The sequence below is a fragment of the Pipra filicauda genome, unplaced genomic scaffold (genome assembly GCF_003945595.2).
Source record: "Pipra filicauda isolate LSUMZ 115617 unplaced genomic scaffold, ASM394559v2 scaffold190_size1978887_pilon, whole genome shotgun sequence".
NCBI classification, from domain to species: domain Eukaryota; kingdom Metazoa; phylum Chordata; class Aves; order Passeriformes; family Pipridae; genus Pipra; species Pipra filicauda.
The window spans coordinates 1495119-1514910 of record NW_024104299.1 but is presented as its reverse complement, the minus strand read 5'-3'; the positions used below and the strand labels follow the sequence as shown (position 1 = coordinate 1514910).

At 43.6% G+C, this 19792-nt stretch overlaps 1 protein-coding gene across 1 annotated transcript; it reads left to right on the top strand.

The window, feature by feature from the left end:
• Window positions 1-6945: 6945 nt before the first annotated feature.
• FGFBP3 (fibroblast growth factor binding protein 3) lies at window positions 6946-8326 on the top strand. The gene is made up of 2 exons (XM_039380234.1): window positions 6946-6989; window positions 7652-8326. The coding sequence occupies exon 2, from the start codon at window positions 7737-7739 to the stop codon at window positions 8235-8237; it is 501 nt and encodes a 166-aa protein (XP_039236168.1). The 5' UTR covers window positions 6946-6989; window positions 7652-7736; the 3' UTR covers window positions 8238-8326.
• Window positions 8327-19792: the final 11466 nt, after the last annotated feature.

Below are 19792 nucleotides of genomic sequence, written 5' to 3'. Positions count from 1 at the left end.
TCTCACACCATCTGATGTGAGCACGCTCTGGTAACATTTGAATAGCTGATCTCCCTCATCCTTTTAGCTCCCCACACCCTTCTGCTGTTCAGCTACTCTTATCACTTAAATTATAAAATAAACCTTTCCTGGCATGTTGGTCATCTCCACCACACTGCAGCCAAGAAATAGTGTCAAGATGCATTTGTTGAGCTAATTTTAACACTTTGTGTTTCTAGCAGTGTTCAGATTAAATGGGTCCCCCTCACCCCTTCTGTCTGTGTCTAAAATAATGGGCCAAGAGCAATTTAAAAGGGAGCTCATCTTCACTCTACAACACTTGCAAGGATTTTTAATTCTATGTAGGTCTGTATGCACGTTGCTACAACAACAAGGAATGTATTTTCAGCTTCTTTAAATTGACTGTAGGATGACCAACCATAAGTTCTATGAAAGGAAAAGGTCTTTTTGGCATCCTAATGAAGTCCTCTGTTTAGTACATGCTGAAAAAAATTCTTTCTCTGATTTCCTTCACTGTTATTTTGAACGAGATTAAAGAATGGAAAAGACAAAGCTGAAGTTCAGCCTTTCACAAGACTTGCCATTTTGATCAGCTGATAGAAAAACCTGGAGTGGTAGGGGTGTTCTAGCAGCTCCCATACCCAGCTCAGCAAGAGGCCTTGTCTGAGGTCAGTCCATTAATTACACAAGGAAGAACGAAGGTAGCAAATAGTGGTCAGTCACGTGGGTTCTCTGTGAACAGAGACTACAATGACTCTTTGAGAAACATTTGAGAAACAAAAATTAAAAACTTCCTAAGTTTTTTTGGTAAGGTAAAAAAGTTTGTTTGATGAATGTAAAGAGGAAGCATGGTAGCCTTTACATGACCGATAAAGCAACATCCTCACAGTGGAAGGCAGATTACAGAAGAAAACACTTAAGAGGTGGCATTTTAAATATGAAAAATTACATATTCAGAAAAATTAGCATGCAAATATGCATCTCTAATCAGAAATCTGAGTTGAGAATATATAAGTCAATTAAAGAAAGGAATATATACATGATGCAAGGAACAAAGTAGTTCCTATGGAGCAAAAGAACTAAAAACTTAATTCACTATATCCTGAACTCCAGTGGGAAAACACAGCCTTGGAGAGTACAAGGCAAATGACTCAGACCAGCTTGTCAAAAAATCTGCAGGGAATGTGAGACGGTAAAGATGGTGGAAACATATGTGGAACATTTTTTGTTAAAGCAAATGTATTGAGGAGAAACTGTATTCTGGGATGATTCTGAAGCACTCTGCTATGTACTGCTTCCCAGAGCGCATTCAGTCAATGATCTGTTGACTGAAGGATGGGCTCATGGATAATTTCAAACTGATTCTGCAGCATAAGAAATTGATTTATAAATCCCCTGATCAATCCTATGCAGTTTCTTTAAGTTTTCTATTATTTTTCAAATGAAAGGTTGGGTTGAACTTCAGTAGCCGTTTATTGGCAAGGAAAGAAAGAATCAACACAAAAACGTGTCAAAAACTGGACAAAAGCATCGGTCTGACCATAGAAGAGTGCTTAAACCGTACCTAGGAGAGACTTCAGAATGGGAAAATTTGAGCAAGGAAATTCTTTTTTCACTTTGTTCCTTCTGTACAATTTGGGACAGGGCACAGACCCTAGAATTTCAGCTATCTGCAAGTTAAAGTTGTAATAGTAAATGAACCTGTACTTAATCTTACAAAACTCTTCAGTAGTCATGCTTATTTGCCGGCTTGTGATGGAAGGAGAATAAAAAATGCCTCACAACTTTGCCTTGTAGTGCTCTAGCTCAGAGCAAGGGACCTCACAGCTGTCTGCACACAGAGGATCCTTCAACATAACTAGACAGGAAGCACTAGACACCTCTACCAGTAAAGCCAGTAAAAACATGATACCCTTAGGGATTGAATTTCTGAGGTGGCCAGCAGAGATGAATGGGACTGTTGGGCACCTTCCCAGGGTAAGATAATATTTCATTTTGCTTCATGACCAAATTGAGATAAATGTTACTGCATAGCTCTTCAGCCACCAGTTTTTGTCTTTTATACCATGCAGAACTTGACTTGCTCTGACCAAAACCAGGTAATTGAGAAGGTCAATCTGTAGACACGTTAAATATGATGTTATTCTCTTGAACCAGTAACAAGAAATTGGAAGATTGATAACTCAAACAAGTAGGTTAAACATAGCCATGGTCTTGTATATTTTAAACAATTTAAGTTTATGAACCATCAACATTGTTTACCCTACACACTTCTCTGAAAAGGAGTTTATAACGACAGGCTGGAGACTGACTACTTTCCACTTGTAAAGCAACACTGTTCTTGCAATCATTCACAGCTGTTGCTGCAATCCTAGGGACTGAAGTAAGAGGAATAAATATTATTTTTCATAATGACTGGAGTTTTTATAAAACGCAAACAGTTAATTCAACTGAACTTTTAAAGATCAAACCCTGAAGTCAAAGCCCTAACACCATTTCCTGGGCAATATCTTCAATGTGAGCGAAGTGGCCTACAAACAGAATATAAGTTTTTCAGTTCAGAGTTAAAAATTAACAGGATAATTTATTCACTGACTAATGAAAAGTGTGATTAAGGGTATGATCTGAGCTTCTAAAATTAAAAGATGCGTAAATAGATTTAATTAAATAATAGATTCAATTTTTACTATTGTCGTATTTGTCTACTTAGTTCTTTTCTTTGTTAGGTTAACAAGCCCATTGTTTAAATCACTTCATTATAAATCGAGTTTTCTAGGTCTGTGATGCTCTCAGTGTTCTTTCACAGACTCAATTCAGTTGATCTTTTTTTGAAGAGTAATGCTTAAACTGGATACAATGCCCCACTCAAAGCCTGGTTTTAGCCAATGCCTTACTTCCTGTGTCTTATAGGTGACATCCTTATTTATGTGTTTGCTTTTTTTGCAGTTGCAGCTCAACCGTTGTCTCACATTCAGCTACAGTGAATCACATACAGTGCATGCTTTTCTGTGACACATTACTTAGCATCCATCATGTATTTGTGCAGGTGTTTTAGATCTGTATCTTGCACTTCTCTCTATTGAACTGAATCCCATGTTTTAAACTGGTCCTATGAGTGTTTACTTTAACTTGGAATTTGTTTTAGAATCTTTAGAGTCCAAATTGCATCCAACATGGTATATCTGTAATTCTTTCCAGTTTAGTCTTCTTGTAGAATTCACATAGCAACCACACTCTTAATGTCATTTGCTTAGATGGACAGGCCCATTAACTCCTCAGGGATTTGTTTCAGGCTCTCTGCAGAGACAAGGCAACTATGTTTGCCACAGTGCACACTGATCACATTTTCAAAAATAACTTCCTAACCAGCTGACTTTTAGAGCTATAAAGGTTATTCTAAGGTGAGGGGTACAGTAGGGAAAGAGCAGTCAAAATCCAGCTACAGCAGCAACACAGACTAACTAGATTTAAACTGCAAACACAGAACAAAAGGATACAGTGATTTGAGTAATGTAAAAATGATCCTTCTCTCCCTCCTGCCCCCCCCACTATATCCCCATCAAATCCAGGAGATAAAATTGTAGTTTTTGCAAGAAAATTAATATGGAAACAATGAGTATCAAAGACTAACATCTGTTTTACTGCAAAAGATGAGTCACAATCATGGAGGAAAATATGTGTGTAAATATAGGTACTAGGAGAATATAGCAAAGATTAAGGAAGATTAATCACTGTATGAGGAGGTTAGACAAGTTTCAGTCTGTTTCATTTTCTTTCCTTAGTTCCTGAGGAGTAATAACTTGTATGAGATTTAATGTAATCTGTCTAAAAAGTATAATAGCAACATGTTCATTAAAACACACAGTAATGTTTTCCTCCAAGGTAATAAACTGCTATAAAAGTGATCTCAAACGTATTAGACTCAAACGTATTTCGCACTGCATAAATGATAGCAGTGGAATGTGGAAAATGGACGAAGATCTCAGTGTAATAATATATAGCAATTACAGGTGGTCAGAACTTAATTTGAAAGCAACTCCAATGTTTGGCAGACTCATAAGCTAAGGTACATGACATGCCACGTGCTCATTGGAGCCATAGAGGGGTTTAAAGACACAATGCAGTTCTTTATGCCTCGTGGTACCCACAGCCCTCAGTTAGATGCCAAGATTTCTCCTACAGCCCATGGGGGGTCCTCAGCACCCATGAAAGTAATATACACAATCCAGCATGCTGAGAAAGCAGCCACACACAGCTAACAGTCAGCTAAGCCTTGTCCTTCAGAGATGGTTCTTTATGTAATTGCAGGCCAAAAGGAGATATCAGCTTCCACTCGAAATTCTTGGTTGCAAATCCTCTCCTATGGTTTGTTGCCTAAGCCATTTTATTTCCTTCTCATGATCCTCTCTCTCTTGCCATTTCCTCCCCACTCCAAACTACCAACTAGGGAGAGCTCTAAATACGAAATGCAACTAGGAAACAAGAGATCTATCTGAAAATGCTCCTCCTTTCCCTGAACTGGGGAAAGAACTCTACATCCCACCTCACCTCCAGCAGTCATTCTCTCAGTCTCTGCAGAAGTCTTTCCTTTTTAGGACTTATTGCACAGAAAGATAAATTAACCTCTTTCCTCCATTGAGTCACATCATAGAATGGTTTGGGTTGTGAGGGACCTTTAAAGGTCTCCTAGTACCCCCTCCTGCAATAAGCAGGGACATGTTCAGCCAGATCAGGTTGCTCAGGGACCCATCCACCTGGCCTTGAATGTTACCAGGGATGTGGCATCTACAACCTCCTTGGGCAACCTGTTCCACTGCTTCACACCCTCATTGTAAAAGATTCCTTCTTTGTATCTAGTCTAAATCTGCTCTCTTTTAGTTTAAATATTACCCCTTGTCCTATCACAGCAGGCCCTGCTAAAAGTTCGTCCCCATCTTTCTTATGGGCCTCCTTTAAGTAACAAAAGTGCTGCAATAAGGTTTCCCCGGAGCCTTCTCTTCTCAGGTTGAACAACCCCCACTGTCTCAGCCTTTTCTCACAGGAGAGGTGTTCCAGCCCTTTGATGATTTTTGTGGCCCTCCTCTGGACCCATTCCAACAGGTCCATGTCTGTCCTCCTGTGCTGAGGATGCCAGAGATGCATGCAGTAGTCCAAGTGGGACCTCACTAGAGTAGAGGGGCAGAATCCTCTCCCTTGACCTGCTGGCCACACTGCTTTTGATGCAGCCCAGGATACAATTGGCTTTCTAGGCTGCAGGTGCACATTGCTGGCTCATGTCCAGCCTCTCATCCACTAGCAGCCCCAGTCCTTCTTGGCAGGGCTGCTCTCAACCTGTCCATCTCCCAGCCTGTATTGACACCAGGGGTTACCCAAATCAAGGGCAGCACCTTGTACTTGATCTTGTTAAACCACGAGATTCCCATGGGCCCATTTCTCAGACTTGTCAAGGTCACTCTGAATGGCATCCTGTCCTTCAGGTGTGTCACCCAGACCACTCAGTTTGGTGTCATCTGCAAATTTGTTGAGGGTGCACTTAATCCCATTGTCTGTATCATTGATGAAGATATTAAATAATATTTGTCCCTATATGGACCCCTAAAGGACACCACTTGTCACCAGTGTTCATCTGTGCATTAAGCCATTGAGTACTATCCTCTGGATGAGACCATCCTACCAACCCCTCATCTGTTAAGCAGTTGACCCATCAAATCCATGCCTCTCCCATTTAGAGAGAAGGATGTTGTGGGACATTGTGGGAAATACTATTTGTTCAGCCCCCCAAATACCCATGTGTAACTGAGGCATTCTTTGGGGATCCTTTGCCAGATTTTAGCCTACTATAAGCATGGGGGATCTTTGAAGAAGTCACTGTAAAGGAGAGATGACACAAGAAGAAAGCCTAGAGCACATGACACTGTCCAAGTCAGTCTTCATTACAGCAACATTTGTCTTGTTGTGTAAAGAAGGCTACATTTTAAATTTGCTCTATCAACGGCTTGGTCACTGTGCAGGGCCAGGGTGGCAGCTGACATTGGGTGTCCTCTGCACAGCGGGGAGGGTGCTGACACCAGCTGTCAAGAGATGAGTATCAGGGTTCACCATGGTCTGCACTGAGCCCACCATCCTGCCTGCCTTAGGACAGCTGTGGTCCAGCTACCACATTACACTGACAGTATTATGGGCTGGGTAAGATCTCCACATCAATGTAAATGTGGAGTATAAATACAAGAAGTATATGAGTGTGACTATATATATATACATATATATATACCCACATATATATATGCGCATGTCTACCAATAATAGTTTTTCCAAAAGCTTGTGACAGCTCAGGGACAGCTTACACCTCACCTTCAAGTGCCCTGAGCGAGGAGTATCTCTGCAGTACAGGGCTGGGCTCAGTGTGCCACATGCTCTTCTGGTGATCCAATACTGAGGAGACAACAGGAATTTGCTGGTAACTCGAGGACCTTCATCTTTGAGTAACAGAGTCAGAACAATAAGGACTTTGGAACAGATGTACAAAGTTCATCACCCATGAAACTGAAGCATATGTGGATTTTGAGGGCCTAATTCTGACAAGAGATTTTGAAACGGGGGTCTGATCTCCCATCCCCAAACGTGCAGTAACATAAAGCTTATGTCTACGTTCTTATGAAACTTCTGGCATTTTTTAAAAACACATCCTATAGAGAAGACTGTCACCACATTAACAAAAAGTAACCATCCTAAATAATCCACATTGATATTTTACTTCCAAAATGAGAATCCCTTTTAACTCCATCAATTCCAAAGAAAAATAAATAAATCGATTCTAGTCCATCAGGCACACAACCATTCCCCCCTCAGCTCCCGCAGGGAGATTCCCGCACAGCCGAGCTGCCGCTGCCCGGCTCGGCCCCCGGACCCCATTTCCTCGCCACTTCCCAAGGGAGCCGCAGTCCCGGGATGGCTTTGAGATACCGGCGTGCGGTTTCCTCGGACAAAGCGTGCGTGTGTTTGCGTGTCGGGGAAAATCCCGCCAGCCGGTGCCGTCGGGGCACAGCGCTGCCGGCGTGTCCCCGCGCTGTCCCCCGCGGGCGGTGGCCGGGGAGGGGCGTTGGCGGGGGCAGTCCCCGACCATTGATAACCCCCGTGCCGGGCCCGCCACGGGCAGCCCGGGAGCGCGGAGCAGCCGCGCACGCCTGTCCCGCACCATCACCCAGCCCACATCGCACCGTGAGTGCCTCGGGACAGCGCGGAGAACACCGGGGTGCGTGGGGGGAAACCGGGTGCAGGGGAAAAGGACGGGGCTTTAGGGGAGCGGGTTGCCCGTGGGCGGGTCTGGCAGCCGAGCGGCAGCAGCGATGCCGCAGCCGGCGGGTGCGGGCTCCCTGCTGGCGCTGTCCCGTCGAGGCTTCCTGGCCGGGATGATCCTGGGACCTCGCCGCCATCGGCGGGCCGTCAGCGGAGCATGAGGGTGGACGGACACAAGCTAAAAAACCCAGGGCTAAAAGCCCCACCCTGGAGGGACAAGCCCGCTCCGCGCCCCTCTGCTGAGACGAGCCCCGCCCGGCTCGGGCTGGCGAGACCCCGGGGACTGCGCTCCCGCGGGGAGGGCAGAGGGTGGAAGCCGCGGGGGCATCGCCCGGCACGGTCCTTGTGTCCACAGGGCGCGGAGAATGCGGCGGGACGGCGGGGCCCGCGCCTGGACGCCCCGTCTCTGAGGCACCGAGGAGGCTCCCGCGGCGCCGAGGATGAGGATGCCGCTGGCGCTGCTGGCCCTGGCCGTCCTGGGGGCCGCCGCTGGCGGCGGGGCGGGCCGAGAGGAGGCGCGGGAGGGCCGGTTCTCCACGCCGGAGCAGCAGCGGTGCCGCTGGGAGCTGCGCTCGGCCGCGGGGGCCAGCGAGCTGCGGCTGAGCTGCCGGGCGGCGGGCGGCGGGGCGGCGCGGAGCTGCGCCTACCGCGGGGAGCCGCGGCGCTGCCCGGCCTACGGCGCCCGCAGCCACCAGTACTGGAGGCAGATCCTGTCCCGGCTGCGACGGCGGCTCCATCCCTGCGCCCCGGGAGCGCCGCTCAGCGCCCGCCTGTGCGGGCCGGGCCGGGCGCCGCCCGAGGCGCAGCTCCGCCTGCTGCCCGACCCCGGCCCGGCCACGCCGGCCCCCGCCCCGGAGCCCACCGAGGACCCCGCGGAGACCTACTGCACCGAGCGGTGGCACTCGCTGTGCAGCTTCTTCGTCGGCTTCTGGGAGGGCTGAGCCGCCCCGGCCCGCGGGAGGGAGCGCGGCCGCCCGTCCCCCGCACCAGGACGCTCCCGGCATCGCCTGCCCTCACCCACCGCTGCCACTGCCCCCCGACTCTGTCAGCTTTCCTCTTTTATCCCCAATAAAGCGGTAACTATTTTATGACAAGAAGTTCACGTAATTCTTTGTCTCATCAAAGCCCTGTAACAGCTGCAGCACCGTCACGCTGCTGAACAGTGTGTGTGGCACCCACCAGCTAACCTGGTGAGAGCATCTAGGCACAACTCGTGCACTCAAGTACATTAAAGGTTTTCAAAGGACATAAGGACGAAGGGACAGCTATTCCTTCCCCAAAAATCAATTCCTGTAAGCCTACAGTTACAATGAAATCACGCAAGTAGAAAAACAAGCATTTATACCAGAATGAGAAACAACTGAGACTTCACTAGACAGTAAGTCCTAAAAGACCTTTCTTGCTGACAAAGATTTCATAAGCTACACAAGTCAGTCCAGTCCTTTCTCCACAAAACAGTTGGTCAACTGACTGTCTTCAAACAGGAACATGAACAGAATTTGGTGAAAAACCAGCTGTGAAAAGAAAGGTTGAGAAACTCAGAAGCACCTAGGTACACAAACTGGATTTGGGAGATGAATGATATTTCACCTGGCTAATGGCATAATGTTGAAGCAGGCAACTTGTTTTACCAAGGGAGAAAAGGGGTTTGAGATGTTAAATACCTTATCCACACAAAACGTGGTACATTTTGTTAAGGAGAGCTCAAGTTTTCCTTGGTTGTGATTTTTCTTCTTTAGACACATCCCACTCAGATGCTAAAAAAAAGGATTGTGATTTCTACAGTGCATACCTGACTGCACATCAACAACTTCTCTACCCTGCTGTCCAATACAGCAGTGCAGAAAGCAGGGCAACACTCCAGGTAAATGTGGGAAGGACTCAGCCCCTTCACTCACAAAATAAGCTGTTGGGAGTCACTTTTGCAGAAACTGGAACTATACCTGTCTGCAGAGAGGTGTTTGGTTAAACACTTACTTTAGTTTAATTGTTCCACAGAGATGTCTCAAAATTACCTCTGCAGTCACTCAGAGGGCTGCTGCTCATACATTTTTCCTGAACCAGAACACTTGGGCGCATTGACAGACTGAGAACAGAGGAGCAGTATCCCAATACAGCAGAGCATCCATCATGGTCCTCTCACACAAGACCAGTGAATAAATCAAATCTCTGATGGGTGAAGTAAAATAACCACATAAACCATGGGTAAAGCAGACAGGTAAACGTCAAAAATAAAACCCAGTCTCCCTCAAACAAGAGCATTTGAAGGAGCAGTCACATCAGAAGGTACCAAATAGGTTTATTTTTTAACCTGAAGAATTATTTGGGAAAGCAGCTGGGTTAGAAGAGGCAGCTAGCACTATTTTCCCAAGGCTAGCACTCACCAGCTCTCCCACAGAAAAAGACACCTCTGTCAAAGTTCTAACATTACAGATGAGTGTTTAGTCACATCATATGTATTCTTATGGCAGCATTATTTACTTTGCTGAATCACAGAATTTCACCTTTTCCTACATTGTGTTGCAAAAGTTTGAACCTCACAGCTGAACTGTTGGTGAGCTTATTAGGGCAAAGTGTTATTCAGCCTCACAGTAAGCACTGTGGCTTATAAACATGATGCAACAGAGCTAAACCAGAATTTTAACAATTTTAAATTGAACCTAACCCAGAGAAGTACTAAACCAAAACTGTTGCTTATGTAGCTTTGTAAGTGTGTGTCCCTTTGCGATTTCTCCTTTAGCCATTCTTTTGTACTGTTAGTCCCCATGTTTAATTAAAAAGCAATATTTGGCCTGAACCCCCTGTCCCGGCCCTCATTCATGTATCAAGTGCCATAGATAGACTGAGTAGTCACAGTGCAGGTGAGGGGTGGTAGGAGGGCAGCCACAAGAATGGCCCACTCTGCAAACCAGCTCTCCTCATCTGCCTGTGGTCCTACACAGTCCCAGACACCTGCCCATGACCGGGAACACTTGCAGAGTCTTTCTATAAGGTTTTAAGGATGTCTGTGACAAGGCCACCAAGAAGTAATAAGGATCTGCCCAGTGGATCTCACGAGGCTATGGATTGTTGCACACAGCTCTCAATGCCAAAGGATTTTCATTTAAAGAAGTAGCTGGATGATCCCCAGCAGCACTATGCAAGAACTTGATCATCAATGTATGTGACTTACATGATTATTTTTTTAATGACAGCTCACTTTCACTTCATGTGTATGTCACACAAGCAGCCATAGAGCAGGTTGCTGGCCATAGCATTGCACAGTATCTTGCAATAAAACAAAGCTTTGTTTTACTTCCATGGCACTGTTAGAGCTTGCATTTCTCACCATCAGATGCAAAGGTGGAACACCATGGCAACCAAGCTGATTATCCACATAGCTCTGCATTTAAAAACCCAACTAGGAACTCTGAACAAATTCATTGTTTACCCAAGAGGGAGAAGAAAGAAGAGGGTCTCTAGCTCTCTGTTTAACCACATTATTCCCCTGATTCTCCAAAAGAGCTCAAAGTCTTCCTTTTAGCACCACCAACTAATGAAATACAACAACCCAAAAGACTGTATTAATTGCATTTACTGTGGTTAATAACACCAATGCCTAGAGCTGAATAGCAACAAATATTCAGTTTTTCTACTGAAAAACTGAACTGCAGACCCTAAAGGCTGGAAAACTATAGTGAGATCCTCAGGTTTGTTTTTTAAGGTGGAAGACCATCGCTTTTTGCTTCCTATCTCAACATTTTTATCCTCCCCCATGGTTAGGTAACAGTTGACACCACCAGCTAAGCCAGCCAAAACTAGGAACGCTTTGCAGCCAAGATCTTCACTTCCAACAAAAACTGTTTCTTTCCAGTCCTATGGCAGCTCCACAACATGTATTTGTCACACTCCACACACAGCCACTCCCACTCCCCACCATCCTGCTTTCATTCAGGCTCCCAAATGTGTCTACACATCCGCTCTGCAGCCAACCTTACCTCTGCTCTCCTATTGCAGCTGTGGTGGCCCCTCATCATCTCTCTGGTTCCTCTCCTGTCACCTCGTCTGTCCCTCCTCAGCTCCTCCTGACCACCCGATGTCCTTAGCAAGAAGAGCCAGTGTAGCCAACCTGCCAGGGCAAACCCTGCCTGCTTGCCCCACAGGCCTGATAAGCTCTTTCCTCCCAGAGGAAGGTGGTCCTGGGCATAATTAATGAGAAGGCACAACACCTACATGCAGCTGCTGCTTGAGTTGTCATCACAAGGGTGCTGCCAGTTTGACATATCGGGACACTAGGTCTGTTTTTCAAGGATAAATGAGCTACCTTAAAACAAAAACAATTGATTGACATTTTAGCTTCTGGATATTGAATTCTGGGAGCTCTAACTCTGGAAATTTTAAGAGGTAAAAAAATATAGAATCAGGTATATTGCCATATTGCACATGCAACATTGTTTTCTTTCCTTTGGCTACTGAACTTATTTCAGTGTCTGCAGGTTCCAACAGAAGCTCAAAAGCCATCAGTACCATTGCTTGATTTTCTTTTGGAGAGAAATCAGTGATGATGAATCTGGGTATGCATTTAGTGCAGCTGGCTCTAATTACTCTCCTTATACATAGAAAACTCTTGATCTTATTAAATAGCAAACTACTGATCTCTCTTTCATCACTTTCTGATTTTGAAGGAACAATTACAAGATATTACTTATTTGCAAGGTTAGAGCAGGCAATAATATGTCTTGCTGTGTGTAACAATCCCTTCCTATAAAATGACATCAGAAAATTAATAAATGAAATAAATCTTTGTTGATTTTTCATCTCAGCCATGCCTTCACAATTCCTCTGAATTCACAGGTTCAACAAGTGAAAGCTGGTCAGGCAGTCATAATTCCACCCTTATCTCTACCAGCTGTACTTGCCTGTGTTTGTATATTTACTGTTTCCACATCTGATCATAAGAATAAGGCAGAGGCCCAAAAAGCCAAGCAACTTTTCAAAAGGGAGCTGTTTGGATAACGGAACCTGAAGTCTTTGGGCATTTCTCTTTCATTGCCTCTGACATATTTCAGGCTCTCCCTTGTGCTGTGAGCCCTGTCTGAGACTCACTGTAAAGCTGAGCAGCACATGAGGTGAGTGAATGGCAGGCTTTGTCAATTTGCCAAACACCAAATCCCTTCCTTTGTAATAATCTGGATTTTTAAGAATTCCAAGCTCAGTTCATGAACACAGTTACATGAAAGAGGCTTTTAACTGTACAGTATTACAGAGTTTAGATTAACTCTCCCAGCCTTCACACTCCTTCTTATGTAGAAGGGATCTGTTAAGTACAAGCATGTATAAAATATCTACAGCTTTAGAAATAATTCAGCGTTTTAGGGCTTAACCTCATTTGGTATGTGCTGTGCTTTCCGAAGTGTGTACAGGCATTGCTGGGCTCTCGGAAAGCAGATATTTTGTCCAATTTATTTCAAGCCCTGAGATGGTTAATGATGCATATTTCTTCAAGGGGGGAGAGGGTATGAGAGGGGCAAGAGGCACAGCCCGAGCCCAGCCCACATTCCCGATGGCTGAATAGCAGCATGGCCTGAGCACAGGGCTCTGATTTTAACTGTCCACTCCAGCCTTCCCACAAGCAGCTTCCATCTCCCCCAGGCTCCCACGCAGCCCCAGCCAACATGGACAAACACTGAGGGCTGGCCCCTGGGGTCTCAGCACACCAGGGAAACACACAGCTGCTTCACTGACAGAAAATAAAAAATTACATGTATAAAAATATATATAAATTCTATCTATTTCTGTGTATATTTCAGAGCTCTGTCCTTGCTGCTGGCCCGTGTACCCTGGACAGGTACATGCATTTAACAACAGCTCAGTGCTGGTGTGTGCCCCGGGCACAGGGCCCTGCTGCCTGCTGGGGCACTGCCCGAGTCACTGCACCATCACCACGACAGCACCTGTGCCCTGCAATTCACTCACCCATTTTACATCCACTGTAGACCCGCTGGATCAGCTGGAGAAGTTTTGTGTTAATCTGTAGAGGAAACCTAGGAATAATCGCTCCACGTAAAACAAGACTTCTTAGGATTTAGTTGTAATAAATTTTAGACTCTAACATGATGTTATTTTCTATTTAGACTGCCATAAAATGAGAAAATGTTTGATGAAAGTGTCATGGTAAAGCACAGAATTAACTAATTTCTTATTACGTGTTCACAAAGTACTGAAGTTAAAGTATCTATTTAACAAAGGACACCATAGGACAAAATCTGGTCCAATTAAAGAGATCCAAATCCTGAAACGTAAAATTGTATATAATATCTACTTCAGCACACATTCTTAATTGAATAAAAAACATCTTAAAGCATTTTATTATGCAAATAATAAGAACCCCTTTTAATCTGAGTACTGGATTCAGCAGATTTTCTCACATGAATAAATGGAAGTCCTAGATCCCAAAATGTCTATAAGGTTTGAATTCTTGGTTGAAAAGGAGCATAAATTCCTACAGTAAAAAAATCCTTCAGTAATTTCTTTTTTTGTCAGACTGCACTAGAAAATACATGAGATGTATCATCCTCAGACTTAGTTTAGTGAAAAGCAGGAGAAGAAAGTCTAGTGGCTAACTTTTTAAAGCTATGTTCCTTTTCAATTAAAAAAAGTACTGTGCACCTCTCAAAGTCACCATGCTTAGCAACAGCACGATTTGCCCTAACAGGAATAAATATAGCCTCAACTCCATGTGTTTGCTGCTTCTTTTTTAATTTTAAGAGCAAAACCTTTCAAAATTATGAATAAATTTATCACTAGTATTCTTTTGATGGGAAAAGAGTAACAAGACAGCCACACAAGGGAGTGTTATTTCACATTAGTCGAGACAAGATGTTGAGGATTTAGAGCTGATCTTTTGTTTCTGCTCAAAGACAAATGGTATAAAATTTATATGCATGCTTCTGTCCTGACAGCAAAGGGCTTCAGCACGACTCTCCCTGAGAGTTAATGGCTCTTGGGGATGCTGCTCTCTAAAGTCCCTTGGCATGAAATGGTCTCTTGCAATTCATCTCCTGTTAATAGCAGCTCCAAGACTACAGTCTCTCTCTCTCTTTTTTTTTTTTTAAGTTCTTTTATCCCTGACTGAGCTGCCTGTGTTCCCATTGGATCCTAGAGGATGTAGTGTGAAGGTTTTCTCCCCTCAGCTCTATTCTCTTGCAGCCCTCAGCAGACGTCGGGGGCAAGCTGGAGGCCCTATGGAAAGTGGGGCCTGATGTCATCCCACCCAGCACGGGGCCAATGAACGTCCTCCAGCGCCCGGCCCCGCCACACACGTACACATCACCAGCATCTTAATCGCTTCTGGGGGCTTTTTAAAGCTTTGTTAGCCCATGGCAAATAGCAGCTGTAACGTGACCCTTTTTTTCAGTGGATGTCTCTGAGCCAGGAACATTATGGTGCCATAGTCATGTAGGAAAACAGCACCAGGAAACAAAAAGTAGTTTGGTTTAAGAAGTTATTATAGATCTAAGGGAGATAAAGCTCCTATTTTCATTTCTGGGAGATGAGATAGCCCTGGGGTGGGGGTCAGCCACGTGCAGGGGGCACCTATGGGGACAACACATGGCTGGGCCACCAAGAGACTCCAGCTGGCCCTTTCTGCCAGCATCAGCATGGTGGAGAGAGCCCAAATCACCTGGCAACGGCTGCCTTCTTCCTTTTAATGTGCCCCTGTGGTAAACATGGCTTAGTAAAGAAATAACATCACAAAACTAGGAGTATGCACCTAATGCTAGCACAATACAATGTCACAGTTTGCTCTACTTTTCATATGGGTCCTCATCTACCCTGGTTGTGCAGATGTTTCATTGCCTTCTTCGTGCTTTTTGCTGCCCAAGGAGATCAGACTCTGATGCTCACGTATATTTCTGCCCACAATTTGGAGTGGTGGGACTCTCAGGGATGCTAATTCCTTTCAAGTTACTAAAACTAAGGTGCCACTGTGAAATAGACTTCTTGTTGGAAATTTGGAGCTAACTCCTGAATGAGGTTAATGAAAATATTTCCATCACACATCAGTTGCAGTAAAAGTAATATGCTCTAGAGAGGAAGCACCCGCAAACTTTAAATCAGAGTGGAAGTGAGCATAAAAATTGGAGTAGGTAACTCAGAAGAGAAGACTGGAGAAGTCATAATTACCTGAAGAAGAATAGCTCATTTATTTTTTTTATTATTACAACCTAAGTAAGGAGTAAGTATATATAAGTACTCTTTGTAAATTTGAGACAGTGATTTGTTGGATACCCTCTCTTTTCTAGGCACCTTGGAAATCCTGTTCAGTGCATGCTTGTGCAGCTCACTTGGTTACCTCACACCAGGGCTTTCAGTGACAGGATTATAATGGTGCATCTAAGCTGCATTTTACGTCCTCTACTATCACTCCTACCCATGATGGTCACTCTTGGTGGCCCACGTTCTTGTACAGCATCTTCCAGCACTGGCCATACTCTCACCTCACTAGCTCTGTCACCCCACAGGGGCTCCACCAGCCCCCTCTCCCTCCCCTGCTGTCAGCTTTGCCCTGTGCTGCCCAGGGATCAGTGACTCCAGCCCAGACCCTTCCCTGTCTCCTGGGAAGGGGACAGTGTCCGGTGCCACTACTCCAGCAGACCACTGGGAGCTGCTGAGGGGTGTGTGGCCATGGTCACTCAGCACACACAGCAAACTGAAGCCATTTCCAGTCTAGTGACAAGCACAGGCTATATTTTAGCAACACTGGATGATCATAATTGGAAAAAAAAATAAATCATGTGGTCTAAGTCCTTTGTGGGGAGGGGGTGAAGGGACAGGAACAGGCATTTAATGCTAACAGAGTTTTCATCTAAGTTTCTATTGATTAAATTAAGATTTCCAAGACCTTCAATAGTTGCTTGAGGCTCTAGAAAGGTAGCTTGTGTCAGATCTTGTCTCTTTAACTCCTAGGGACAACTTTTGTGGCCTCTCATAGAAGTGCATTATCATTGAACTTTGTGTGTGTCTACGTGAACTCACCCCTAGTGAAGAGCGTCCTGCCCCAAGTGAAAAGGCTTGTTACAACTGCTGCTGCTCTTGATTCACATTAAGATTGTAACAGGAAGAAGTCAGAGCAAGAAATATGATTTCTGCTAGGTCTGTTAAATCAACACAGCTGTGTCACTGCCAAGAGTGACTGGAAAATGGTAGGATGTAAAGGGAGAAAGCCCCTGCTGCATCCAAATCTATTAAAATGAGCCACAGACACAGTACTAATGTGGTAAGTCAGGGCAATATGCAAATGGCTGCATGTTCCAGAAACCCTAATCCTATCAAGAATGCAGAAGATGTTAATTTGACCATCTTTCACAGCTCATAAATCTATCTGAGGCAAAGCCAGGCTGCCAGATGTCATCCACTAGCCCTTCTTTGAGGCTGGCAGTCTCAGCATAGACACCCAATCATGCCTCAGTAAAGACCAATAAAGAGCATTGTTTGTGTGGCCTGAGAGCAGCTTCTCACATTTTGCTACAATAGAGGAAAACAGTGGGAAATGCGAATGACTGATTGGCAGAACTGGTGGTCTTGGTTGTCCTGCTTTCCATATACAGAGCTATAGATTTCACATGCATTTTACATTACTAGCATGCAGATTAGTGTACCTTGCTTTTAACAATTAGTGCTGTATTAGTGGTGTCCTCAACTTAGATTTTAAATCCTAAAATATAAATACAAGCTGGACACAGTTCCTTTACTCTCAGGCTGATATTCCTTATTTACTTCAAACTACTTAAAATGGCAAATAGCTTTTATATGATGTGATCTTGCTCTTATGATTGAACATCAAAAATATATAAAAGATATAAAAAATATATAAAAGACTTCTAGAAATATAAACTCATTTTATCCTTCTCAAGTACAAGGTTTAAAATTACCAGTTGCAATTTAGGTTCTTTAACATCAGCCAGATTTAATCCAATTTTTACAATGAAGGTGGTAAAACAGTGGTACAGGTTGCCCAGAGAGGTGGTAGATGCCCCATCCCTGGAAACATTCAGGTTGCATAGGCCTTTAGGCAACCTGGTCTAGTTAAAGATGTCCCTGCTCATGGCAGGGGTTTAGACTAGATGACCTTTAAAGGTCCCTTCCAACCCAAACCATTCTGGGATTCGATGATAATTTGCTTTTACAGGATGTATACTGAAAGCACCACAGCAGATATTTTGGTGTGAAGTTACCTGGGAACAAGGTGAATGAACTTCACTTTTATGTGAACTGAGAGTTGGGCTGAAAAAATAAATTAGGCAAAATTATAGATTGCTGTAGAGAAACAGGGATTTCCAGCAATGAAAATGACACGACTGTGCTGTCGACAGATACAGAGATCCCCATGGAAACTGCTGTTCATTTAGAATTTGTATATTCCTGTCACATGCCACCCTCATCACCCAAAACATTTTAGATCATGAAGCTCCAGCCAGACAGAACAGACTTCTAGTGCTTCTTTGTTTCAGGTAGAGGATCTGTAGAGGGGCAGGCTCTGAACCAAGAAGCTGAGGTCCTTAATGCCAGCAAGTCCCTGCTGTCTGCAATAAGGGAGAAGGTGCTGATGTGAGTCTGAGCCTCCCAGGTGATGCCAACTGCAGTGGTTTGACCCCTCAGCATCGCTCGGGGAACAGAGACAGATTATCTGGATGCCTGAACTACCCACAAGTCCCTCTTGATGTGAACAAGCAAAAGCTTAGTTCAGGAAGTAAATTTTAGAGACAAAATGTGTTCATAGCCTTGTCCCTATAGTATTACCTGCCAAACCCCATTCTGATTTCAGTATAAGGTAGAAACAGTGATAATAAAGTGAGGCTTTTTTTAGGTAGCCATGGTTAAATAAATAATTCTGATGGGTCAAAAGAGACAAAATGGTACAAAAAAAGAAGAAACCTGAATAAAGTCAGTTTTAAAACTAAAGGACATCATGAATTTGCTTGGGAAATCCTGGGTACATTTGACCTTCAGAATTAGATTGACAGGGGAGAATGAATTGTGTCTTGAGATGTCAACTATTCTGCTTAATAACCTTAAAACACCTGTATTGCAAAATTAGGGTATGTGTAATTATAGTTCTGATTAATTTTTCTGAAATTAACAAAATTATGAGACAAATTTGTGTTTACAGATACAAGACAATTCATTACGCTAAAACTAGTAGGTCAGCAAGTCCAAACCCACTATTTTAACAGTATTTCAAGTAGGTTGAAGATGCTGAACCACAAACTCCACAAAATCTGTACCATAAAATCAGTCCAGTGAAGAGATATATTAAGCATTATTTTGTAAAGTTTTTTCTTTTTTTAAAGGAAAATATGTTATTTATTGATATTGCCATAAAACATCTGTAATATATAACAATGTACCCTATTACACAATTTATAATATTTAAGCTATTAATTGTACAACATCACATCATTACTCTTCCTTCTTTTCAAAAAAATAAACAAACCAAAACTTGATATATGAAATATTTAACTCACACATTTTGTTAAACTCCTCTACTGAAAAGCGGCATTTCTGGGGATGGGGAGGGAAGTCTCAGAGAGCAGGCACACCTAAATCTGTAACTACTATTTTATGGACCATGCTGTATGAGTCCTTGGCTTTTAAAAGTTGCCACATCTATTTCATATCCCCTGCAAACAATTGTCCTGCTTTCAGTATTTCTGCTGGACTCCCTACAGCAGCCACACGGTACTTATATAAATAAAACTATCAGAAGCTTTTAATCATGTCCCTGAATAAATCTATTTACAGTAAGTATGAAATATTCCTTTTGACTGAAATATTCCATTTAATTGGTCCAGGTCTGAATTACTATTATTTATTTCTGTATTTTATAAACATCTGTTCTTTTTTTATTAGTGTTTCCAAATTTATAATTAAGTGCACTTTTAATGGCAGGTAATACTTCAGAAGTGCCTTGGAATACGGTCTAATACACAATTACATAAAAAAAGCAGGTTTCCATATTATTTTTGTCCAATGCTATCCATAATGAGCTATTGCCATGAGAATTCCCCCCGGGACTAGCACTACTATTGAGGATTGCTTAAAATGAACGAGCACCAGCTCATCATTCTGCCACTCCACTTCATTTTGAGTCTGATTATACAAATGCTAAGAGATTTTTAAAGATATTTTAAATGCTTACATGGCATATATAAATAGGACATTGGATTGAAGGCTCAGTGTAAAAGTTTTTTACTTCAGAAATTCAGCAATCTGACATAGTTAAGAGCAGCACTTTTCTCTATTTTTGTCTCCTCATCAAGACACTGCCTTTCATTCTAATTTAGTGTAGATTCTGGTATACCACTGACCAGATTTTCTCTGTTAATGTAGTTGCCACCACTCTGAGATGCTCAGTCAGTTCCACACACACACACTCACACACCCCCACCCCACTCCCTTATTTTTTAACCTCATTTTTTCATTCAAGGTCTGTTCTGCACCTTTAGAAATCCAT